Source organism: Panthera tigris, chromosome A1 (genome assembly GCF_018350195.1).
Source record: "Panthera tigris isolate Pti1 chromosome A1, P.tigris_Pti1_mat1.1, whole genome shotgun sequence".
Lineage (NCBI taxonomy): Eukaryota > Metazoa > Chordata > Mammalia > Carnivora > Felidae > Panthera > Panthera tigris.
In genome coordinates, this window is record NC_056660.1 from 212,350,382 (window position 1) to 212,376,588 (window position 26,207).

At 43.0% G+C, this 26,207-nt stretch overlaps 1 protein-coding gene across 2 annotated transcripts in view; it reads left to right on the forward strand.

The window, feature by feature from the left end:
- Positions 1-18,733: 18,733 nt before the first annotated feature.
- Positions 18,734-26,207, forward strand: part of MTMR12 (myotubularin related protein 12) — a 65,686-nt gene continuing 58,212 nt past the window's right edge. For both annotated transcript variants that reach the window (XM_042997011.1, XM_042997017.1), the window contains exon 1: positions 18,734-19,266. In XM_042997011.1, coding sequence (XP_042852945.1) covers positions 19,186-19,266 — 81 coding nt within the window. In that variant the 5' untranslated portion in view covers positions 18,734-19,185. The remainder of the gene's footprint in view (positions 19,267-26,207) is intronic.

The window sequence follows — 26,207 nt, forward strand, 5'->3', positions numbered from 1 at the left end:
GGTACATTGGTCATTCTTGAATAAATGTGCGTTATAGCAGTGACCATCATTTACTCTAGAGTTCAAAAGCTATTTTGTGTGTGTATGTGTATACATTTGTTTAAATAAGTTCTATGCCCAGCATGGGGCTTAAACTCCTAACCCTGAGATCAAGAGTCACATGCTCTACTGCCTAAGCCATTGAGGCATCCCTACAAAACTGTATCTTAAATTTTGTATTCTAAGTATTTTTTTTTTTTTTTTTTATCAGCCACACATTATATATGGCAATATATATGACTGGATGGCTCAGTCTGGTAAGTATTTGACTCTTGATATTGGTTCAGGTTATGATCTCATCTCACAGTCATGAGATCAAGCCCGGTGTTGGGCTCCACACTGAGCATGAAGTTTGCTTGAGATTCTCTCTCTCCCTCTGCCCTCTTCTCTCAAAAAAAATAAAAATCTTAAAATGTTAATGCTTAAGGTAGGGGTTTGGAGGGAAGTTTAAACCTACATTACCAATAACAGCTAATTTTGGTGAGATAGCATTGGAACTTCTAACCTGGAAGGAACTCCCTGTGTCCTTTATCTGATATCCAAAGAGAGAGAAACATATCCTTAGCATTGGTTCACACCAATGTTCAGTTTGGTGTTCAGTTCTGGGCTGCTTCTTGTTGATGTTGTTGTTGTTAACTGAGCTTTAGCCCAATGTGGGGCTTGAACTCACAACCTTGAGATCAAAAGTCATTTGCTGTACTGTCTGAGCCAGCCAGGTGCCTGTCTGAGCATTTGTTGTTGAGTGATAACTTGGAGTGACCAAGGTAGTGAAAATTTGAAACTAAACTCTACAGTTAGAACCAAAGCACAGGAGGAACAAGAGATGTGGGGGAGAGAAAGGATTAGAAGTATCTTCAAATATGAATATCTATAGAAAGCATAGTTTTTGAAAATGTTAACTGCAACAATAAAATAGATGAATGTCCGTGGAAAGAAGTTGGTGCCTGTGTTCAAATATAACCACCTGCTTAACATTTTGGTTAAAGGTTCTGGCATTAAGTATGAAAGTATATAAGCTAACCAGATCTTTTCAAAGTTTAAGATGCTGTTTGTTACCAGGAATACCTCAGATACTTGGAGGTTCAGTTCCAGACCACCATAACATAGTAAATATCACAATAAAGTGAGTCAAATGAATTTTTTGGTTTCCCTATATATAGATAGAAGTTATGTTCATCTATTAAATGTGCAATACCATTGTGTCTTTAGTAAACATTGTACAGGGGCATTTGGGCGGCTCAGTTGAGTCAGTTAAGCGTCTGACTCTTGATTTCGGCTGAGGTCATCATCTCACAGTTTGTGAGTTCCAGCCTGGCGTCGAGAGAGAGGTGAGCGTGTGTACTCTCTCAAAATAAATACATAAACTTAAAAAAAAAAAAAATGTACATACCTTAACTCTAAAAAATAAAAAAATTAAAATTTTAAGAAAACAATTTTTAAAGCAAAAAATGCTAACCATCATCCATGCTTTCAGTGAGTCATAATCACTGATGACAGATCACCATAACAATTATAATAATAATGAAAAAGTTTGAAATATTTTGAGAATTAGCAAATATGATACAGAGACACTATGTGAGCAAGTGCTGTGAGAAAAATGGCACTGAGAGACTTGCTTGATGCACAGTTGCCACAAACCATCAATTTGTAAAAAAACAAAAACAAAAACCACACAGTATCAGGGCACCTGTCTGGCTCTCAGTTAAGTGTAGGACCTCAGCTCAAGACATGATCTCATGGTTCATGTTTTGAGCCTCGCCTCAGGCTCTATGCTGTCGGTGCAGAGCCCACTTTGGATCCTCTGTCCCCCCTCTCTCCCTGCCCCTCCCCTGCTCGTGTGTACTCGCACTCTCTGTCAAAAATAAACATTAAAAAAATTACAAATCTATTTATTTTGAGAGAGAGCATGCTTGAGGGAGCACATGAGTGGGGGAGGGGCAGAGAGAGAGGGAGAGAGAATCCCAAGCAGGCTCTGCACTGTCAGCACAGAGCCCAATGCGGGCTCTGGCTCATGAACCGTGAGATCAGGACCTGAGCTGAAGTCAAGAATCAGACGCTTAACCGACCGAGCCATCCAAGCACCCCTAAAAAAAAAAAAAGAAAAAATCTTTAAAAATAAAAAAAGCCTCAATATCTGTGAAGGGCAGAAATAAAGCAAAGCACAATAAAATGAGGTATGCCTTTATACTGTTAGTCCATGTGCCTAGTAAAGATCATTTGAATAGAATTCAAATAGCCATTGTCTCAAAGTTGGTAATTATTTCATGGCAGCCAAAATGCAGGCATGAATAAGATTTCGGCAAAGTGGAGGCTGGTTTTGCTCTGTACCTTGTTAAATTTTCCCTTGTTTTCCATGGCATTGAAATTCCTGGTTGGTTGGTTTTATTTCCTCCTACCTCTCTGAACATTCCTTTTGTGCTGCTGCTTCTAGGTGGCACTTTCCATGGTTTTGTCATCAACATCTTCTGCATGTGTACATGCTATTGATGATCTCATCAACCTTTCAGGATTTAGATACTCCCTTTGTTAAAATTATTTCCAAATCCTGCCTTTTTCCAAACTCCAGTCTATTCAGCCTACAACCCCCAGATTATTCCTCCTAAAGCATCTGTTTGATTATGTCACTGCTACTCAAGATACCTTCAAGCAACTCTACATCAATGTACTGAACAGTATGTATTCATCCTCACAACATTGTATTTACTACACATGAGTAAACTAGGGTTTGAGATTAAGTAACTTGCTGTTTCTGTAATAAAAGGTCACTTGAATGATAGAGTTTCTTGAATTGGGTCAGATCATCAGAAAGCTACATATTTGGAGAGTTCTTTGACTTCAAAGCCTGAGCATTTAACCTTTATGCCATGTACTTCCCATAGATGTATCCTGCAGCTAAGCCTCTTTCCGTACAATTTTAATGCTTAAGACATGGATTTTAAGTATCCCAAATTTTGGTCTACTCCAAAGGCCTACCCATCAGCCCTTTTCCACTCTTCAGATTCTAAAGAATTCACAACACTACTTCTTTTTCAAAGGTCAGTTGTTAATAATAGGAAAAGGGAATGCCATCTCCATTGCTCTGCATTTTAACCTTTACCTGAGCCAGAAGTCATATCTTATGTACTATATCCAGGATATAGCTATGTCTTATTTGGCCCAAACTGTTAAAAACAGCCAAAGGGCGCCTGCGTGGCTCAGTAGGTTGAGTGTCCGACTTCAGCTCAGGTCATGATCTCACAGTTTGTGGGTTTGAGCCCTGCATCAGGTTCTGTGCTGACAGCTCAGAGCCTGGATCCTGCTTCGGATTCTGTGTCTCCCTCTCTCTCTACCCTTCCCCTGCTTATTCTGTGCCTCTGTCTCTAAAATAAAATAAACATTAATTTTTTTTTCTGCAGTTTTATACCTTTATTTGACAATCAGCAATTCTCATCCACATTAACAGTCTGTAGATTTTTGAAAGTGGTGACAGGTACATAGGTAACCAACGTATAGAGCTTGTTTGGTGAATCCTCATCCTCATTACTTTTTCTGGACAACCACACACGGATACAGTACGGAACATTCCTTATTCCTTTGGCCAAGACAGCTTTGTTGAGCCTGGTGTCAATGTGCACATCTGGGGTTCCCATCTCCTGCATAGCAAATTTCCGGATCTCTTTGAGTGCCTGAGGGGCACGCTTTTTAACATTTATTTATTTTTGAGACAGAGACAGAGCATGAACAGGGGAGGGGCAGAGAGAGAGGGAGACACAATCTGAAACGGGCTCCAGGCTCTGAGCTGTCAGCACAGAGCCTGACGTGGGGCTCGAACTCACAGACTGTGAGATCATGACCTGAGCCACCCAGGCGCCCCCCCAAAATTTTTTTAAACAGCCAATGTTAAAGAACAATTTCACAGGGGCACTTGGGTGGCTCAGTCAGTTAAGCATCTGCCTGGATTTCAGCTCAGGTCATGATCTCACAATTCTTGAGTTCAAGCCCCACCTCTGACTCTGTGCTGGCAGTACAGAGCCTGCTTGTGATTCTCTCTCTGCCCCTCCCCTGTTGGTGCTCTTTCTCTCTCTCTCTCTCAAAATAAATAAATAAACTTAAAAAAAAAGAAAAGAAAAATTTCACAGGAAATCCCAATTTGACTTCTCTTGAAAAAATGGAAGATTTGATGACAGAGGGCATGTGTTCCTCTGTGGTAACAATTAACTGAAGCTGAGATGAATGGCTGTTCCCTCTGGTGGATAAATTTAAGACCGTCTTCTCTGGAAAGTTTATCACAGCCTATACCATTCCCTATTTTGTCTGCCAGGCTGGCCTTGTGTGCATTTGATTTTATGACATTAGAGACCCCAGCCATTTTACCTATGGACTCTCCTAAATTTAGTGTGCAAACACATCTCTTAAACTGAGGCATAATCTCAAAAATTACTTTCAGTTCCCAAATTCTTCAATTCTGTGATCACATGTTTCTCTTCTTAAACACTAGGATACTTGATGTCCCTCACACTTAGTATAAAGGACAGTCATAGGGGCGCCTGGTTGGCTCAATCGGTGGAACATGTAACTTGATCTCAGGGTTGTGAGTTCAAGCCCCATGTTGGGTGTAGAGATTACTTTTAAAAATAAATAAAATCTTAAGGACTGTCATAAAGAAACACTCAATGCACTTCCTTCATTGATTGTTTCAAGAGAAATGTCAGGAAGGAGGCCTAAAATTTAAGCAAACTGCATATTCAGGGAATCCTTTATTTCAAAGCAGAGACCAAAATCTTCCGGAAATCTCATGGTAATGTTGGAGCAGCCTGTCTGTCTTCCTGTCTGCTCTTTGGTTGGACTTAATGAAAGAGAAGAATCAGTGGGAGTTGATGAGGAGCAAAGATGGGCTCAAAGGAAAATAAGATTTTCTAGATGACAAAATTCTTAATTGTATGAGTTTTTAGGGGCACCTGGGTGGCTCAGTTGGTTGAGCATCCAACTTCAGCTCAGGTCATGATCTCACCGTTCATGAGTTCGAGCCCCGTGTCGGGTTCTGAGCTGACAGCTTGGAGCCTCCTTCAGATTCTGTGTCTCCCTTTCTCTCTGCCCCTCCCCCGTTCACACTCTGTCTCTGTCTCTCAAAACTGAATGAAAATTTAAAAAAAATTGTATGAGTTTCTAAATTTTTTCTTTTTATGAAATTTAGTGTACAACAAAGGAGATGAAAAGGAGAGGGCTTAGTCTACAGTAAAGTGGAAAGGCAGCTGCACCTAAATTATTAATTGAAACCACATTTAGATATTTTTAATGTTTATTTTTGAGAGAGAAAGGAAGTGGGGAAGGGGCAGAGAGACCAGTGGACAGAGAATCTGAAGTGGGCTCTGCACTGATAACAGTGAGCTCAATTCAGGGCTTGAACTGACGAACCTCATGAACTGTGAAATGATGACCTGAGCCAAAGATGGATACTCAACTGATTGAGCCACCCAGGTGCCCCTGGAAACCAAATTTATGAGTGCCAGTTCCCAGTAAAATGAAGTAAGCACCCTCATCCCTGTCTGTCCCTCTGAATGCAATTATAAAATGTGGCTAAAATACATAAAGCAGCAGTTTGAGGACTCTGAAACAACTAATGGCAGGCAGATTGGAGAAGACAAGAACTGACGTATCATCAAACTTAACAGTTGACCACATTTCCCCCTTCCAGAGGTAAAAGCACTGCTTAGCCATGAACTTGAATAGAGCCATGGAAGTGTGTGACAGGCAGCAGTAACTAAAGCCCCAGCTGGGACTTTTCCTGGCCAGAGGATTGAAAGGGGGAGTCCTGGGTAACAAGAACATACTGGGCAGATTGGGGAGAAGGAGAAGCTAGGGTAAGTGACCCCATAAAGTTATCTATGAATAACTTCACAACGATTTTTTCTGGTGCCCAACCTCAACTTATTTTATGAGGCCAACATTACCATGATATCAAAACCAAATAAACACAGTTCAAAGAAAGCTCAGGACTGGCTGGCTGGCTCAGTTGGTAGAGCACGTGACTCTGGATCTCAGGGTTATGAGTTCAAGCCCCACATTGGGTATAGAACTTACTTTAAAAAAAAAGTTCAGACCAATGTACCTGATGAAATTAGATTGAAGAACCCTTAATGAGAGATTTATCAAATCATATCCAGCAATATATGTGAAGAATAATATACTACAAGTGGAGTTTATCTTAGGAATGTAAAGTGGGCTCAATAAATGAAAATCAATTAACATACGAATTTTACCACTAAAAATATGAAACTACCATATCCCAGAATAAAATTTAAAGTCAAGGGGCACCTGGGTGCCTCAGTCAGTTGAGTGTCTGACTTTGGCTCATGCCATGATCTTACGGTTCGTGGGTTTGTGCCCCGCATCGGGCTCTGTGCTGACAGCTCAGAGCCTGGAGCCTGCTTTGGATTCTGTGTCTCCCTCTCTCTCTATCCCTCCTCAGCTTATGTGCATTCTCTTTCAGAAATAAATAAAACTTTAAAAATGTTAAAAAAAATAATAAAAATAAAGTCAAATAACTGGGGAAGCCATTACACCATAATATAACAGTTGGTATTAATAAAGATATTCAAATCATTTGTATCTGATTCCACTAAGAAAAGAATTGGACACAGGCGTAAAGATTTGTTACCTAAATGGTCAAGAATTAAACAAATGGAACATGCATGTAGTGAACAATTGCATATAATGTTGTAGCTATGTACTCACTGGCATACCGAGATGTTCACAAATAATACATGTAAAACAAGTATCTGTGTAAGAGTCCACTATTGCCATACAAGCATCTACATATGTATACACATCATAGAAAAAGTTCTAACTCAAAACTGTTAGCACTGGTTATCTCTGGGTTACAAGATCCTCAATGACTTTTTTAAGAGATGCAGATGATTTGACAACATGGAATACTTTGGTAATAAATAATAAGATAAATTTCTGTTTGAAAGTGTAAATGAACAATACACATGAGTGGACAATTCTCAAAAAAAATACAAATGGCTGAAAACCATATAAAAACAAAATTTCAACCTTACTACTGAGAAAATACATGCAAATTATTTTTAAAAGGTCATAGACTTTTTGTCAGCCAGATTTACAAAGATTATAAACATTGAAAATATTAATGTCTGAGCTAGTAATACCAAAAATTGCAAAGGCAAAGGCAAGGGTCACTCATTCAGTTGACATCTAAATTGTCTCTTTTTTTTTTTAAATGCAAATAAACAGCTGAACTTCAAAGAATTTATCTTAAAGAATTAAATCTAATTAGTAAGTTTACAAACTGTGAGTTCAAGTATATTGACTGAAACATTCTTAGCAAATGTGTAAGATTAAAAACAATGAAAATGTCCGCGAGTATTTTATTGAAATACAGCTCAACCATCTAAATGGTATCATAGACCAATGATTCTAAAGAGGAGTGCCTCTCAAAAATCACTGCTTGTTCAACCTGTTACTCATGACTTGGTGTTAGCTCCCTCAGGAATCTTAGTTCAGGAAAAAAGTTGAAAATAACTATGCAGGGGCGCCTGGATGGCTCAGTCGGTTAACCAAGTCTTGATTTTGACTCAGGTCGTGGTCTCATAGTTTCTGGGATCAAGCCCTGTGTCAGACTCTGTGCTGACAGTGCAGAGCCTGCTTGGGATTCTCTATCTCCTCCCTCTGGCCCTCCCCTTCTCGAGCTCCCTTTCTCTCTCTCAAAATAAATAAACTTAAAAGAAAAGAAAAGAACTATGCATAATAATAATACACGAATAAATTTACTTTATAATGTTTAATGAAAAAAATCAGATCACAAAGCCATGTGCAAAGTATTATCCCTTTTTATTTTAATAGATAAGTGTATATAAAGACCGTTCTTTCTCCAAATCTTTACAGTGGTTACCTCTTGTGTAGTATGATTATGGTTTGTTCAGTTTGGGACTTTTATTTCTACCTGATTATGAGATTTTCTTGTTTCTATGTTTATATAATAAATTTTATTACATAATAATAAGTGATCACCTAATAATTCTTAAATAATTACCACATCATTCTTTAAAAAGAAAAAAAAATGGTGAAAATGGTGTAAAAAGTCTTCACTAGCTCCACATACCTAAGGATAAATTACAAAATCCTTAGCCTAGCATACAGGGCCCCCTAAACTACAGCTCCAGCCTGTCCTTCCAGTGCCGTCTCCCACCACTGCCTGTACTGGAACCGGCAGTGTGATGCCAGGGCAAATCCCCAGCTCTTGCCTCTGCCCTTGGTGCACACACATCCTGTCCCCTCTGAGGTCAGCCTTATAGGCCAATGTGGGTGCTCCTTTTCTTACAGAGCCTTTCCTTTGGGGATGGGGAGGGTGTGGCCCTGGCACACAAGGAGCCCAGGAGAAAAGTAGAGTAGAGAAGCCTTCTAAAATGAATCCGGGGGCGCCTGGGTGACTCAGTTGGTTAAGCGTCTGACTCTGGGGCTCAGGTCATGATCTTACAGTTTGGTGAATTCGAGCCCCGCATGGGGCTGTGCGCTGATGGTGTGGCGCCTGCTTGGGATTCTCTCTCTCTCTCCCTCCCTCCCTCCCTCTCTCTCTCTGCCCTTCCCCTACTCACGCTGTCACTGTCTCTCTCGAAATAAATCAATAAACTTAAAAAAGAAAAAAGAAAAAATAAAAATGAATCTGGATCGGTGCGAGGGTTCAGCGGGGAAGGGGTGTGCCTGGCTGGCTCAATCAGGGGAGCCTGTGATTCTTGATCTTGGGGTTGTGCATCTGAACCCCAAGCTGGGTGTAGAGGTTACTTAAAAAGGAAATAAAGAAATAAAAGGAAAAAATGAATTGCTTATTTCTCTAATCTTGTGTGGTTTCAGATTAAGTTTCTCTTAGTATTTTCTCTTCAGCTGATGTTGTCTCACATGATGTGGGAGAACGCACTGATTCCCCCTTCCTCCCCCCACCACCTCTCTGGGCCCCCAGTTTCAGCTGAGCCACAGAATTTCTTTTTGGATTTCTTAAACCTGTGTAAGATATTTGCAAAGGCTGAAATTGTCTTGCCTGGTGCTTTGCTTGGCTGCCCCGAGACTCTGTTCCAGAGACCAGGTGAATGAATGGTGAATAGACCCCAGTGTCCTGCAGGGAAATAGGGAAGTGGGGAAATGGCCACCCATTAACAGTGCTCAAGCAGAAAAATGACTGTAAAAAATATTGAGATGTTTCTTTGCAGTCATTTCTATCCCTTGCATTCTTTTTTTTTTTTTTTTGCCTTTGGACAAAAAAGGATATTTAAAAAACAATTTTGATTACATTTTCACTTTGGGACAGATAACTATTTCAGATATAAAACAGTAGGCCTTTCACAACCTCTATGTTCTTTTACAACCACCTGAACAATGAGCCTTTCAGGTTTTCAGTGAGCAGGAATGGGTCAGCCAAGCTCAAAACAGGCTTGACTGCACTTTCAACAAAGATCACATACCCCGGCAGGGAGGGAGGGGCAGCTCGTTTGTATTTGAAAAGGTTCTCCTGGCCCCTGTGACACCAACAGCTTCCTTCTGCCCTCTAAGATGATTAGGCTGCAAACACCGGTGGCCCTCCTCCGTGGAGAAGAGGTGCCCACCCCCACTTCTTCCAGTTTCAAACCAGGTGCAGCCCTGAACAAAACTGGAAAGGAAGAGAAGATTCTTTCAGTGCCGTCTTCCTGCAAATTAGAGAATAAACACCCTGGGTGTCAGGTCCCTCAATTTTTCCCAACCACCTCTGGAGTACCAGGACTTCTAAGATCTAAACGTGGTGCTTTGGGGTGCCCTAGTGGCTCAGTCGGTTGAGCGCCCTCTCTTGATTTCGGCTCAGTTCATGATCCCCGGATTGTGGGGCCGAGCCCTGTGTCGGGCTCCATGCTGAATGTCAAGCCTGCTTGATATTCTCTGTCTCCATCTGTCCTTTTCCCCTGCTCATGCTCTCTCTCTCTCTTAAAAAAAAAAATTGAATTTAACAAATGAACATAATGTTTTGATTTCAATTAAAATTTGGAGGAATAATACATTATTTTTATTTTGTGATACACATTCTCCACATGATTGTATGACATGTGAAGCATGAAGTTGTGTCAATTTTAATAATTTGAGATATCAGGGAACCTGGGTGACTCGGTCAGTTAAGCGTCCGACGTCAGCTTAGGTCATGATCTCACATTCCATGGGTTCCAGCCCCGAATCAGGCTCTGTGCTAACAGCTCAGAGTCTGGAGCCTGCTTCATTCTGTATCTCCTTCTCTCTCTGCCCCCCCCCCCCCCCCCCCCCCCCCCCCCGCCCACCACTCTGTCTCTCTCTTTCAAAAATAAATAAACATTAAAAATGTTTTAAAATAATAATAATTTGAGACATCAACAAACTTTTCTCATTCCTCTCCTGGAGATCATCTCTGAATCAGATGCCAGATCTTGACTTCTATCATCCTGGGACGAGTCAAGAGAAATCTGAAATGGAAAGCCAACCAAAATAGCAGTTTTTTTCTGCCTGCTGCTTCCTCCTGCCCCCCCCGCCCACCCCATGCCCGTGCCCCCCGCCCCTACCTGGGGCTCTGAGCTGGGCAGAGAGCTAACCTGGGAGAGAAAGAGCAGACTGAGAAGCAGGTGGTGTCTGTGCACTAACCCTGCTCCTCAGTTACCCCATCACTTAGGAAAGCTGAGAGAGGGGAAGAGGGAGCGTGGGGGTGTGAGCCTGAGCCTGGCACCCCCAGAGGGGACTTGGAGTATGTGGTGGCCCTGCTGACAGTCTCTCCTCCCCTGCCTCCAGGCAGAGCGTGGTTGAAATTGTGGTGGCCTTTCCGGGTGCTGGAGACCTTGCAAAGCCCCTTGACGCTTCTGTGTCTCCCAAGGGCTTTGGAAATGATCCACAGTATTCAGTGGCCCTCAAGTGAGACATAGAAAGTAATTAGGAAAGAGGACTGAGTGCCTCACAGAGGAAACGGGGACACGCCATGTCAGCCAGCTGCACAGGGGCAGGACGGAGAGATCGCAGGCCGAGTCTGCACCCTCTGAACCCAGCAGCTTCCCTGCCCAGGAACACGCAGCACCAGCAATGGGACAGAGGCAGGGAGGCCAACAACCTGTCCTGGCCCCTGCCCCTGCCCCGCCCCAGGCCTGGCTGGGGATTTGTGTACCTTACAGCCTTTAATTCAACCCAGAGAGTAGAAGGGAGCTGGGAAATGGATTGCGAATGGCTTAGAAGACTTGAAGTGACAAAGATAAAGCTCAGAAGTAACCAGAATTACTTGCCTGCGTTAGACTCCTCTCTCTGGCCTAGAACTCACGTTCGGAAAGAAGATTGTGTTACAGAAATAAGTCTCAGGGTGGCCCTGATCAGCGTGATCTCTGGCCAGTCATTTTACTTCTGTCCGCCTTGAGACATCCCCACCCCCCCACCCCCCATTCCTCAAAATGAAGGGGGTGGCCTAGCCGCTGACTCAAGCAGGCTTTCTCCTCTTTCTGCCTGTGCCTGTGTGCACAGAGGGCGCCAGAGGACGCTTGTGTGCCCAGAGGACAGAGAAGGAATGGGCCCAGCCTCCTCCTCCTTTATCATCTTTCTTGATCGCCTGCGGAGCTGAGGGGATTCCCCAGCCCGTGCTGAAAATACAGGAAGTGAAACATTCCTATGAAGCCTATTCTTTTTTATTATAATTTTTAAAATTTAAATTCTACTTAGTTAACATACAGTGCAACATTGGTTTCAGGAGTAGAATTCAGGGAAGCCTCGGTGGCTTAGTCAATTAAGTGTCACACCCTTGATTTCAGCTCAGGTCATGATCTCATGGTTTATAAATTCCAGAGCTCTGCGCTGACATTGAGGAGTCTGCTTGGAATTCTCTCTCTCTCTCTCTCTCTCTCTCTCTCTCTCTCTCTCTCTCTCTTTCATTCTCTCCCCTGCCCTCAAAATAAATAAACATTAAAAAAAGGAGTAAAATTCAGTGATTTGTCACTTACATACGATACCCAGTGCTCATCATAATGAGTGTCCTCCTTAATACCCTTCACCCATCTAGCCCATCCCCACACACCTCCCTCTAGCAACCCTCACTGTGTTCTCCACCTTTAAGAGTCTCTTGTGGTTTGTTTCTCTCCTCTTCCCCCAACCCCTCCTGTCCCATGTGTTATCTGTTTTGTCTATGAAACCTATTCTAAGCCTAAATGGCATAAGCAAAGAAGCAATTACCATCTGTAAAAGAAAAAATTGTCTTTGGTTATTTTTTTATTTTCGTTTGCAAAAACAGGTACTAATGTGGGTCTTTCGTAAAGGCGGAGTAGTGTAACACAAACTTTTGGATAGTGGGGGAAACCTGTACCTTCCATTCACCACTTTTTAGATAGTCCTGTAGAGGGCACAGTTTCCTTGTCCCAGAGGCTTCCAGGGTCCAGCAGGTTCTGAAGACTTTCCATCAATCTGATAATCTCTTCAAAGCACCAAGGATAGTGCTTTAGGAACTATCTAGAAGCACAGGAGGGTCTCCTATGACCGTGAGAAGCTCCAGGCATAGCTGTAAGAAAGAAGACAAAGGTGAGGCCCTTTTGCAGTGATTCCAAGACATATTCAAGTTCATGGACCAATGCAGCATACAGATCCTGGTTGCTTAGGGATTCAGAAGAGCTCTACCCTGGTTCCGACAGTCTCCAAGGAAGATGTCAAAGAGGTGGTAACATTGAGGTCAGACCATGATGGATGGATCGATTTGGGAACTACCATGGAGACAGAAAATGGCAATGCCTTATAAAAAGCTCTTGCTTTTATTTTTTGTAAGTTTATTTATTTATTTTGAGAGAGATAGGGTATGTGCGTGCACCTGGGGGAGAGGCAGAAAGAGAGAGACAGACAGACAGAGAGAAAGACAGAGAGAGAGACAGAGAGAATCCCAATCAGGCTCACTGTCAGTGCAGAGCCCTACTTGGGGCTCAATCTCATGAACCGGGAGATCGTGACCTGAACTGAAATCAAGAGTCGGATGCTTAACCGACTGAGCTACCCAAGTGCCCCAAGTCTCTTGCTTTTAAATTAAAATCCAACGTATGTATTTTAATTGTTCACTTTATTTATTTATTTATTTATTTATTTATTATTTATTTATAATTTTTTTTAACGTTTATTCATTTTTGAGAGACAGAGCATGCACGAGAGGGGAAGGAGCAGAGAGAGAGGGAGACACAGAATCCGAAGCAGGCTCCACGCTCTGAGCTGTCAGCACAGAGCCCAACTCAGGGCTTGAACTCCGACTATGACCTGAGCTGAAGTCAGACGCCCAACCAACTGAGCCACCCAGGCACCCCTATTGTTCGCTTTAAAATAGCTAATTTTGGGGCGCCTGGGTGGCTCAGTCAGTTAAGCGTCCGACTTCAGCTCAGGTCAGAGCCTGGAGCCTGCTTCGGATTCTGTGTTTCTCTCCCTGCCCCTCCCCTGCTTGTGCTTGCTCTCTCTCTCTCTCAAAATAAATAAATAAACATAACAAAATAAAATGGCTAATTTTATGTTATCTGACTTTCATCTCAATTAAAAAAAGTCTATGGGAGATAACTGTTTCTGTGTGTGTGTAATTTTAAATTAATTTGTTGTTGAGCTAGGTAATAATTCTGATAGTTTAAAATCCAGAGGTATAAAAGAAAGTACAGTGAAACTTTTCTTTCTATCTTTCTTCCAAACACCTAGTTCCCCCTCTAAAAGCAACTAGTGTCATATTTCCCTTTGTATCTATCCAAAGGTGTTCTATGAAAATATAAGGATCTAGTCTTTATTTCCACTCTGTTTTACACAAATGGTAGCCTACTCTGCCTGCTGTTGTGCATCCCTGCTGCTGTGTCCCTCACACCTTATGTACCAACATTCTAAACACTTTATATTCATTAACTTATTTAATCCTCACAACAATCATATGAAGTAGATGCTATTAGAATCCTCATAACCCTCATTTTAAATATTTTTAAAAGTTTGTTTGTTTACTTAGTCATCTCTAAACCCAACATGGGGCTCAAACTTCTGACTCAGAGATCAAGAATTGCATGCTCTTCTGATTAGTCAGCCAGGTGCCCCCAGTAACTCTCATTTTATAGGTGAGAAAATTGAGACTAAGAAGGTAAATGGCTAGTTAAAAGTCACACACATAATAATTGTTGGAGCCAGGACTTGAACCCAAGCAGCCTAACTCCAGAATATTAGCTTTTTAACCACTAAACTTCACAGCCTCTACCTAAAAATTTTCTCATTCTTTATTACAGTTGCATAGTATCCCGCTCTATGGCTGTACCATAATTTATTCAAACAATCCCTACTGATGAACATTTAGACTTTTCCAAACTTCTGTTGTTTTAAAGTTGCTACAGTGAGTAGGCTTGGATACATGGCATTTCACACATGTATGAGTGTATCTGTAGGATCTTTCAGAAGTGAAATTATTGATACAGTTTTTGATGGATATTGCAAAGTTGCCCTCCCTCTTGCCCCATCAATTACCCCATCCTCCCCGCCCCCACCAGTAATGGACGAGAATCTCTGTTTCCTATCTTCACTGAGGGCTCACTTAATATTGTGGCATCCAATTCATGGTTATTAGCTAGTTATAAAGGAGTCTATCTCTAGAGAACTTCTAGTCTTATTGGGAGAGTCTGGGAGACAAGTCACAGTGAACCATCAGTAAATCTTTATTTAATGAAAAACGAATCAGGCCATTAACTTGTGTTTTGAAGAAGATAGAATATAGATTATAGAGTAGGCTCATCAAGAACCCCTAACATGTGACCATCTTAAGTTGTATGTTTTATAGGGGGAAAAATTACCAGAAAAGTCTTTGTTTACAATTCTGAGTCTGCCCAGCAGGCTGTCATATTGTAGTACCACAAGATTGAGAACAATCCAAATATTAAAAAAACCTTCTTTTTTTAAATGTTTATTCATTTATGAGAGAGAGAGAGACAGACAGACAGAGTGCAAGCCGGGGAGGGGCAGAGAGAGAGGGAGACACAGAATCCAAAGCAGGCTCCGGGCTCTGAGCTGTCAGCACAGAGTCTGATGTGGGGCTCGAACTCACAAACTATGAAATCATGACCTGAGCCGAAGTCGGATGCTTAACCAACAGAGCCACCCAGGTACCCCCAGAGAACAATTGCAAATGCTTCCTTCTTTTAAAAAAAATTTTTTTATGATTTTATTTTATTTTTGAGAGAGAGACACAGTGAGAGCAGGGGAGGGACAGAGAGAGATGGAGACAGAATCCGAAGCAGACTCCAGGCTCTGAGCTGTCAGCGCAGAGCCCGATGTGGGGCTCGAACTCACAGACTACGAGATCATGACCTGACTCAAGGTCAGATGCCCAACCGCCTGAGCCACCCAGGTGCCCCCAAATGCTTCTTAATCCAGGTCCATTACTCACCATCCTCAGAAGAAGATTGAAAGAGCCCTGGCTACAGCAAGAGGCTAAAGAATTTTCTTTTTCCCGTGAAAAAAGAGGGTAAGTCTTCAGATCCAGACCATTTGCTAAAGTTGAAATTTGGCAAGTGGCCATTAAATGACATGTGCATCTTAGTCTTTGAATATATATATATTACATATGATATATGTAACATATGTTAATATAGTATATTACATGTAATATATCATATATAACATATATTACATATATAATCATATGTATATTACGTGTCATATGCATACCATATATTGCATGTAAAACACATTACATGTAATACATCATATATAACATATCATATATATACATATACATTATATATATATATATATACACACACATACATACATTATTTATTTATTTTAAATTCAAACCCTAGTTTAAATTTGGCCTAGTATCTAAGTGATTTAAAAGTGGAGGTTCTAATCTGGATGCCAAAGTTCAAACTCTTGCTTCCTCCACTTAGTAATCAATTGCTGCCCGGGATGCTTTTCATCTGATAATATTTCACTCACTCAGGTGCAAATATTGGTAGAGTTCCTACTACATGCCTGGCACCAGATAAAGATGAATAACACACACAAATAGGCTGCTTCAAGTGACTCCAAAGAGGAGGAAATGCAAATGTGGCGAGGCTTAACTATTTACCAAAGGAAACCGTTTTCTCTCCATTTTGGAACATGCTGTCAGTTTCACTTGTCTGTGGGAAGCACTGCCTTTGGTCTGGCACTTGTTTTCATGTGAGCTAAGATTTGTTCCTATTTATAATTCTCCGAGAAAGCTTAGGGCAGTATTAGGAGAAAAGAGTGACTTTAAACTATTGTGTGTAAATTAAACTATTTCAAGGTCTAAGGGCTTCCATCTGTGTTTATTAATAGATGGAGAATTATTTGACCTCAGCATGACAGGAATTTTTCAATCAGCTGAGAGAGACTCTCCCAAGGAGATCTGACCCACACCCTAAAGATTAAGTAAAAATATGCTCATAGCTGGAGAACCTTAAGAGCAAGATGGAAACAGATGTTAGTTTATTCTCCATCTTTATTCCCTTACTGCTCCTTAAAGAAAACATGTTTTGTTTTTTCATTTGTTTGTTTATTTTCGTTTTTTCTGCAGAAAGGCCTTTGCTGGGCACACAGGGGCGAGTCTAATGTCAGGGTGACGGGACAGGGCACATCCTGCAGAAAAGCAGGGGTGGCATCCCTGCCCAGGGGCAGCCTGAATGCACTAAGGGCTGGCCCTTCAGACAGGCTCAGGGGAGGTCCGCCCACAAGGGCTTCAGGCCCCTCCGTCATGGAGATGCCATCCTGACATGGGGAACATGGGTCCTTGCTCTCATGGCTGCCTTGGCTGCTCTCAGGGAGCACTGTGAGGTGGGATAGAGGGCTTGGGAGGGCCCATCAGGAAGGAGACAGGCTACATGATGGAGAGGAGGGAGATTGGGCTGTGTGGTAGGCCCAGAAACTTCTGGGCACTTCAGTCGTGATATCTGGAAGCAATGGGAGATGCTGGCCCCAAGATTGAGGTCCAGGTCAGAGCAGAACAGTTGGATCTAGAGCTGGTTTTAACTTGGGCTCTGCTGAAAGTGAATGGTTATCATTGGAACAGAGAACTGAAGAGAAAGGGGAGTTAGTCTCCAGCATTCTCCGTAGCACACAGCTCTGGGCACACATGTGGTACACATTCCCCATATTCACACAGATAGATGCAGGTGGCTGTACACTTATGTACACACATGGTCATACACACCAGAAGGCACGTGTGCAGACACCCACATGCACAAGTACAGATATAATTGTAGGAAAGCATGGGTTCTTAATGGGGCACCTGGCTGGCTCAGTCAGTGGAACATGTGACTCTCGATCTCAGGGTTGTGAGTTTGAACCCCACATTGGGTGTGGATCCTACCTCTAAGGGCCAGCCTTATGTGACTGCACTAGTTGGATGTCCAAGAAGCCAGCCCTGGCCACAGGTGCCCAAGCTAAATATGCTATAGTGGAAGACTGTGGAAATCCAAACTCCTCTGAAAAGCAAGAAAGTAAAAATTTGCTCAGACTGTCATTTCACTTTGAAAGTAAAAATTGTTGTGAAGTTTAAGTGATGTTTTAGTCTGGACAAATAACTTCATTCCTCAACACCTCTCTACAGAGTGTCTTTATGAAGCCTGACGTGGCCTTCCCAAATAGAATTGACGGCTTTCATCATGCTCCTTCCTAATTTGTGTAATTACAATGTTAAACATTTGGGCTTTGGAATCATACAAAGCTGGTTTCGAATCCTAGCTCTGTCAGTGACTAGTTGTGAGACGTGGGCAAATTACTTGCATCTAGTTTCTCACCTGAAAACCAGGATAATGCTATTCATCTGTGGCCCCAGGGCCGCTATAGTTGTTAGGCTTAATAATGGCAGTCTAGCTGGAAATGAGGCTGCAGGACTTGTCCTGAAAATATGTTTGCAAAACTAAGCACATTCGCTTTCACTTAGATTTTTGGTTTATTTGGAGTGGCTTTGGGAAGCATGCTTATGGAGATGAAGAGGGCAAAAAGCATTAGTCACAGTGCCTGACACTGAAAAAATTAACTGCCAATATTTACTAGCTTTTCATACTAAATTTCTTGACAGCGGGGCCCTGTTTTATTCACTTGTGTCTAGCATAATGCTTAGCACCAAATGTGAAATGAAAATGGATTTCCTTTGCAATTTGCACTAAAAATGAGGATTTTATCGGTAACTTGGGAGAGTGGATAAAATAAGTCTCTTAAGGGCTTTTGTATTGTTAGAAACAAAAAGAAACAGGGGCGCCTGGGTGACTCAGTCGGTTAAGCGGTGGACTTGGGCTCAGGCCATGATCTCATGGTTTGTGAGTTTGAGCCCCCATATGGGGCTCTCTGCTGTCAGCCCAGAGCCTGCTTGGGATCCTCTGTCTCCCTCTCTCTGTGCCTCTCTCCCACTCACACTCTCTCTCTCTCTCAAAAATAAATGAATATTAAAAAAAGAGACACAAACAAAAACAAGTGGAAAAATGAGGTTGACAAGGCCTTTTATGATGAAACATTCAAACCTATTCCTAAGTGCCTGTTAACACTTGAATTGTCTCATCTTTGTCTACATTCAAAGTAATAAACCTGGACGTCATCGATGTGTATCTGGAACTCATACGGGGGATTTCGATACACCACACTTTTGGAAGTTTTACACCAAGACGGCAAGCAAGAAGAGAACGAAGGCAAAGAACAACTGCTCTCAACTTAGTGACCGTAGGATCATTGGACGACAGCGACATTCTTGCTATCCAATCGCCGGGGAGTCCGGAGAGAACGCTCTCTGGATTGGTCTGAGGAAACATCTCTCCAGGTTCATTCAAGAAGTAGCTTGGCGTGGGGCTCCGGCCGGTAGTGCCTTCTGGCCAATCACAGAACGCATGAGGCGGGTTCTGCCGGAGTGGAGCCTATCTCTGAAGGCGAATCTGCTCCCGACAGACCCGCCCGCCGCGAGCGGAGGGGGCGTGGTCTCCGGCTGCGGGTTCCCGACTCCCTGGGCTCGCGCGCGGAGTGGGCGGGGCGAGCGGTGTCAGCGGCGGAGCCGGATGCGGGCGTCGCCGGGGCCGCAGCGGCCCTGGGGATGGGCGGAGCCCCAGCCGCCAGTGCTGGTGGCCGCCGCCGCTCCCGGAGCCCGAGCGGCCGCCTCTGCTCCCGCGCGTCGCTGCTTCCTAGGGCGGCGGTATGCTGGGGAAAGGGGTAGTCGGCGGTGGCGGCGGCACCAAGGCGCCCAAGCCCTCCTTCGTGTCGTACGTGCGCCCAGAGGTGAGGGGGCGGTGGGGCGTCAGGCTGGAGCTGCCGGGGCTAGGGGCGCCGGGAGCCCCCTCCCCGCTGCGGGGGAGGGCCGCGGGCGCTTCCTGTGCGGGTGCGGGAGGAGAGCCGGGCGGGGTGAGGCCCTCGGGGGCGCGCTGAGATCTGTCGCGGGCTGAGGTGGGGACCTCCGGCGCGGGCCGGCAGGTGCCGGAGCGCAGGGCCCGGTCGCTGGCGACCAGGTGAAGGGGCCTGAGCCGGGAAGGTGCTGCGGCCCGGGACCCCCCTGCCTACCTTGGCGAGGAGCTGGGGTTCTGGGCACCGCGCGGGAGGGGAAGGGCTGGACGCTCCGGGCTCCCGTGGGGACCTACCCCGAGCCCGCCGTCTGGGTGGGTCTGCCCTTGGAATTTCTCAGTTGAGTCTTCAGAGCTGCCTGCTTGTAAGAGGGCTGTTTGATGCCGCCGGCGGGATACCGTGCACTGCCTCCCGCCTCCCATCTGCAAGCAGCACAGTTCTTTCCCTTGTGAATTCCCCTCTGTCATTTCTTCCCCCTTTCATCTCACCTCCACTTGCTTTTCTCCTGGAGTTTTACTCTTAAGTTCATTCATTCATAAAATATTTTTTGACCTCCTACACTATTCTGAACAAAACAGATCTCCGCTCTCCTGGAGCGTATTTGATGGAGATCAGAGTAAACAACAAATAGAATAAATATAAGTAAATTATATGGTTATATTAGAAGGTGAAAAGTATCATGGGAAAAAGAAAAGGCACCATTTTCCTCCATGTCACAGTGGCATTTGAGCAGACTTGAACGATGTTGGGGTCTGAGGGAAGAGTAGTGCTAGTAGAGGGAATGGTCTGGAGTGTTGGAGGCTCATCAAGGAAGTCAGCCCTGAGGAAGCCTAGTAGGTGAGGGGGAAGAGTCCTAGGAAACCAGGTTAGAGAGGTTACAGCTTGTTGCCCATGCTGAGGACTTCTTGAGTTCCCAATCCAAATGCCTAATGAGATGTGTTCTCATTTTGGATTTCTGAAGGTTTTTCCTACTCCTCTGCCCAGCACTTTAATCAGCATGTGCACGAGCACTATCAAACCCCTGGTCTTCAGCTGTCTTCCTACCCCTGTAAAGCATCGGCAGGTGGGCTGTGGATGAGAGGTCTTGATCAAGGACTGCTTCCACAAAACCACCTGGGGCCTGAAGCCTTTGCATATGCGTCTTCAAATTCACAATGTGTGTGTTTCCTCCAAATGGAGAATACTCTTGAAATGGGTCTTATTTTTAATCCTAATTGAAAATAAAAACCACTTCCTCCTTTGATGCTTGATGAAGGAGTCAGGGTCATCTTGAATTTTCAATAGGTTTCCCTACTATCATGAGTAAGTAATGTCAGTTTCTCTTTGTGTCTTTTATGATTGATTTGATCTTTAACCTTTCCTCTTCAGTGAGATTGAACTACACATGGAAAGTCTGAAATGTGGCCAGAGTTCAAGAATGTTCAGATTTTTCATCCACCAAGTGCACATGTTGTAGTTAGACATGTTTTCCCTCTTTGCCCACAGTGCCTGATATATTTCCTTTGAGGGATAATTAGGGAAGGGGAGTGGTTCAGCCCCCAAATGGTCACATTTTTCAGATCCTTCTAGTTGGCAGTTTTGTTTTCTTGCCATAAAATAATGCTGTGTAGATACTATGTTTCTTTGTTGTAATCTGTCTCTAAAAAAATTTTTTTAACAGAGGGAAGGGCTCTGACCTAAATTGCTTATGGTTTTTAAAAGATAAAGGTATGAGGGAGTGAGAAACCAATTTGTTTTTTAAGTGTATAGCTTTTGCTAGATATCCTATTATTGGAAATTCATGTGAGCAGCTTTGAGGCATAGCTTATGTACCTCTGAAAGTACTGAACCTGGTAACCTTCTGTTGGTTCACTCAGTAGGAGTCGTCCCTCACAACACTTTTCTGGACTGCCATTCTTTTTCTACTGCTTTCCTTCATATTGCCCTCATCTTTACTGCTTTGGTGTATGTCTTCCTATCACATTTCTTTGTATGCAGTTTGCTTTTTTTAGCTGGGAATTTGCAGGTTTCTTAGGCATCTTTTTGCTGGTAGGTCACTGAGCTGCCAGAACAATCTTCACACCTTATGATGTAATGATACCTGTGCCTGGTAATGAACTTGTTCTTGGCTGATTAGATCTTGGAAGGTTCAAGAGTGACTTTCTCAGTATGCTAAAGAGTCTGTCAAGAGTCAGCACTTTGTGCAAAAAACAGAAGTACTTAACTGGATAAAGTATTTGAAGATGATGCTTTTAAACATGATGGCTTATATGGTTTTTTTTTTTTTTTTGTGCTAAGATTGACATTGAACAGCCTAAAATGAAGGATAGTAGTTAGTTTCAACGTGGCCCTCTGCCAGAGTTAACTTGGGTTCTTCTGTCATTGATTCTCAGTGAACGTGAATGTTAAAATCTTGAACTGTAGTTTAGGACCTTTGGTCATGTTTTGTAAACTCTGCCCAGAGAGTTATAAATCAGTAAAGCTTGTAAGTGGGAAGCCAGTGGTTCTGGAAATTGAGGTGAATAGGAGAGAGAGGACTGGATCATTCTTGGTGGTACCTGATGGCTGGTACCTAGAAACATCTCAGCATCACTGCCCCAGCTTAGTCCCAGACAGACGGTGCAAAGGAAATTGTGCCTCTGTACAGGGGATCCCGGGGTGCTGATCTCCCCTTCAAGGAGGCATTTGGTTATGGTTTGGGAGCCAGATCCGCTTTTCTTGGTAAATAAAGGAGAAGCTGTAGTTCATTATAGAAAAATAATAAAAGATAGACAAAGAATTTTTTATTTATTTAAAAAAAATTTTTTTTTTAACGTTTATTCATTTTTGAGACAGAGAGAGACAGAGCATAAATGGGGGAAGGTCAGAGAGAGAGGGAGACACAGAATCTGAAACAGGCTCCAGGCTCTGAGCTGTCAGCACAGAGCCCCACACGGGGCTTGAACTCACGGACCACGAGATCATGACCTGAGCCGGAGTCAGACGCCCAACCGACTGAGCCACCCAGGCGCCCCGACAAAGAATTTTTTAAAGGAAAGTTATAAACAACTTGGAGTGTACCCTGTCAGATATGTGTGTAGGTGTCTGCATATGTCTTTTCCAAAGTGGGATTAATATTGCTAATCATACTATTTTGTAATCTGCCTTTTCACCAGAGATCTATATTGTAAATGTCTTTCCACGTCAGTTGTTAACCTATAATGTCATTTTCAATTAGACCCAATAGGGATGCTTGGGTGACTCAGTTGGTTAAGTGTCCAACTTTGGCTTAGGTCATGATCTGCAGTTTGTGGGTTCGAGCCCTACATCGGGCTCTGTGCTGACAGGCTGGAGCCTGCATCGGATTCTCTGTCTCCCTCTCTCTCTGCCCCTCCCCTGCTTGCACTCTGTCCCCTCTCTCTCAAAAATAAATAAACTTAAAAAAAAAAAATTAGACCCGTTTTCCACAACAGAAATACTGTGATGGGGAGATGTTAGGTAGTACAAAGAGCCAAAAAAAAAAAAAAGGCAGAGTGATTTTTAATGGATTTCTACTTCATCACCTTCTCTGGTGCTGAGTATCAGTTCTGATTGTTCAGGACTGCCAGTTCTCTGGTCAGTTACCTTGAAATTGTAAGCACTGGTTTGGTAATTTATAGCGATTAGAAATGCTTATTGTCTGTGCCAGGAAGAAGCTGTAGAAAGAGGACCATTAGATGGTCCTAAGGGAAAGTTCTGATTTAGCAAGAGCCTGGTTCATTGTGATAAGGGAGTTGAATAAAAGCTTCAGGGTGCTCCTGCGTTGTTCTCTGAAACTAAGACCAGGAAGAATCCAGCTTTTAGAGTCTGTGGTACTTGTGTCCATATTTGTATGATTTTCCAAGTATGATTTAAATGGACTTTCTAGTAGAATTTAAGTCAGTGTTTGACTTGAATACGCTAATAAGTTATCAGTTACTTACTTGTAACTCACAATCCTGAGATCAAGAGTCGCATGCTCTACCAACTGAGCCAGCCAGGTGCCCCCCATTTGTGGATTTTTAGATTTGGGAGAGAATTTAAAGATAATCTCCACCACTGTACTCTTCTTCTGTAACACAATGTGGAAGTGTGGCCTCGCAAGGTTAAATGTCCTGTCCACACCACAGAAGTATTTCAGACCAGAGAGAACTGTCTCCTGGAGCCAGTGGTGCCCATGGCTAAGCCAGGCCCCCAGGAGCTTAGGGAATACATAGACATGGGAAGAAAAAGCAAGAAAAGAAACAAAGCTTGAAGAAGGGTCAAAAAAAAAAAAAAAAATCCAGACTTAAGAGCCAATTTTATCTTCTCATTTAACCCTTTAGGGAAAAGAATGCATTTGATTGCCTAATCTTCACTTACCGCCATATCTTTTCATGGAGAGAAGTGAACCTATCTATGATCTAGTGTTTTTCCAAGCGATAATGGCTGGGCGGGGGGTATATACCAGAATAATAAAATGAATAATTACCAATATTTTTTAGGCACTTCTGTGTCCCAGGAACTGTGCTTCTCTCATTTCATCCTTTCAACTATCTTATGCAGTGGATACTATTCCCTCCGTTTTGTGTGTTTAGATGTGGAGAGAACCAGTGAAATTAGTACCTTGCTCACGGCCATAGCTGGCAAGGGGTGGTGCCAAGATTTAAACTCACGCAGTCTGACTCCAACGCTGTTCTTCCGTACTTACATTTATGAATGCAGGGAGTATTATTAGTGAACATGCCTGTAGTCCTGATCGGCATTGACATGCTAAAATGCTTTCTCATTCGTGTTCTCTAGTAGCAGTTTTGTTCTTGGCTTTTGTTAGCTTCTCCACTAGGTGACTGTGAGTGGATACAAGGGCCCCTTGGAGATTCATTCAGCTAATACTTACTTAAAGCACCTGCAAGTAGGAGGCATTGTTCTAGAGGTTGACGAGGCATTGTTCTAGAGGTTGGGGATACAAAACAGATGAAATGATTGAGATTATTTTTGGTGGAACACTACTGTGCTGGACTACTGACTTTGATGAGTTGGGTGGATCCATGGCTAGAAGAGATTGGCTTATCCTAAATCAGACTTCCTTGCTCAGTCCCAGCAATAAAAAATACCTTTAGGGGTGCCTGAGTGGCTCAGTTGTTTAAGCGTCTGACTCTAGATTTCAGCTCAGGTCAGGATCTCACGGTTCCTTGGATTGAATCCTAGAGTCAGGCTCTGGGGTGACAGCATGGAGCTTGCTTGGCATTCCCTCTCTCCCTCTTTCTCTGCCCCTCCCCGGCTTGTGTATGTACACTCTCTCTCTCTCTCTCTCAAAAGAAATAAACTTAAAGATATACCTTTAAAAGCAAATCTAGATCCATTCACTTTTCTTTTTTAAAGACTCTTTTTTCCATTCCAAACTAATTTTTTGATGACTGCAGAATTTTCTACTTGAACTTAGAGGTCATTGACAGTGATATAAAGGACATCAAAAGTTCTTCCTAAAATGACCACTTTCTTAGCTGTGGCTTTTATAGTCTGATGATCTCTCCAAAGCTTCCGCTTTTTCTCTCCTGCATGTGCTTCCTGCGGCATCTCCCTGGATCCTTTCCAATACCATTCAACTTCTGCAGATGGAGCATCAGAAGATGTCATGAGGCTACGTCCGGCAACACTTCCTGCAGCTTGATCGAACAGCTGCCACACTGACAGCCTCTGTCTCAGAACCCGATGCTCTCCTGCACCCTGCTTTCCTCTGTGATGGTGAAACCATCAAAATGTTGGCTACCATCACCAAATGTGATGGCTACCATCGAAATCTTAGGCTGAGGGCAACCCATACTAGAAATTTAAAGTTCTAGATTTTTCTCTGAGCATCTTCAACAAGATGTTTGACATTCTTGGAATAATTTCACATTAAACCATCCTGCATGACGGTGTTCTTAGAATTGGATTTTTTAAATCACTTTAAAAGATGTATACCTATTTTTATAAAGACAATATTAAAAAAAAGAAAAAAGAATGTGACAAAGTTGCAGACTTCCGAAGTTAGAAAAGTAAAATTACCATTAATTATGCTATCTTAACCAAAGCAGTTATTTCCAGTTGTTAGTATGTTCTTGCTTTGTTCCCAGTCATAATATATGTAAAAATGTATAACCTGCATGTGGTTGTCATGTTTGAAGATGGTACTGCTGATCTGTGACAGGAGAGTGTGCACTTTGAGTTGTTTTACCAGCAGGAAACTACCCTTAGTTTTCCATGAGTTATTCTTGTGGCTTCTGATGTGTTTTGGGGAGACAACAAGAAGATCGGCGGGTTTGCAGTTTAATGAATCATTTAAAATAAACCGCTTGAGAGAGGTTGGGAGGTAGGATTGAGCTGGAATAATTCTTTTTAAAAATTTTGTATGGAATAGTTTTTAAAAAAAATTTTTAAAGTTTATTTATTATTTATTTTAATGTTTATTTTTGAGAGAGAGAGAGAGACTCTGAGTACATGTGGGGGAAGGACAGAGATGGGGAGGACAGAGGATTAGAAGTAGGTTCCATGCTGACAGCAGAGAGCCCTGTATGGAGCTCAAACTCGGGAACCTTGAGATCATGACCTGAGCTGAGTCGGACACTTAACCAACTGTGCCACCGAGGCGCCCCAAGTTTGTTTGTTTATTTTGAAAGAGAGAGCACGAGTGGGGTGGGACAGAGAGAGAGGGAGAAAGAATTCCAAGCAGGGTCCATGCTGTTAGTGCAGTGAGCTCAGGAGCCATGAGTTCATGACCCCAGCCAAGGTCAAGAGTCAGATGCTTAACCAACTGAGCCCTCCAGACGCCCGGAGCTGGAATAATTCTTGCAACCTCTAATCTTTTGTTGTTTTGGGAGGATGAAGAGGGGAGGTACAAATGGAGCAGAGTGAAGCTGCTCAAGAGCTAGAAGGGCCACAGGGCC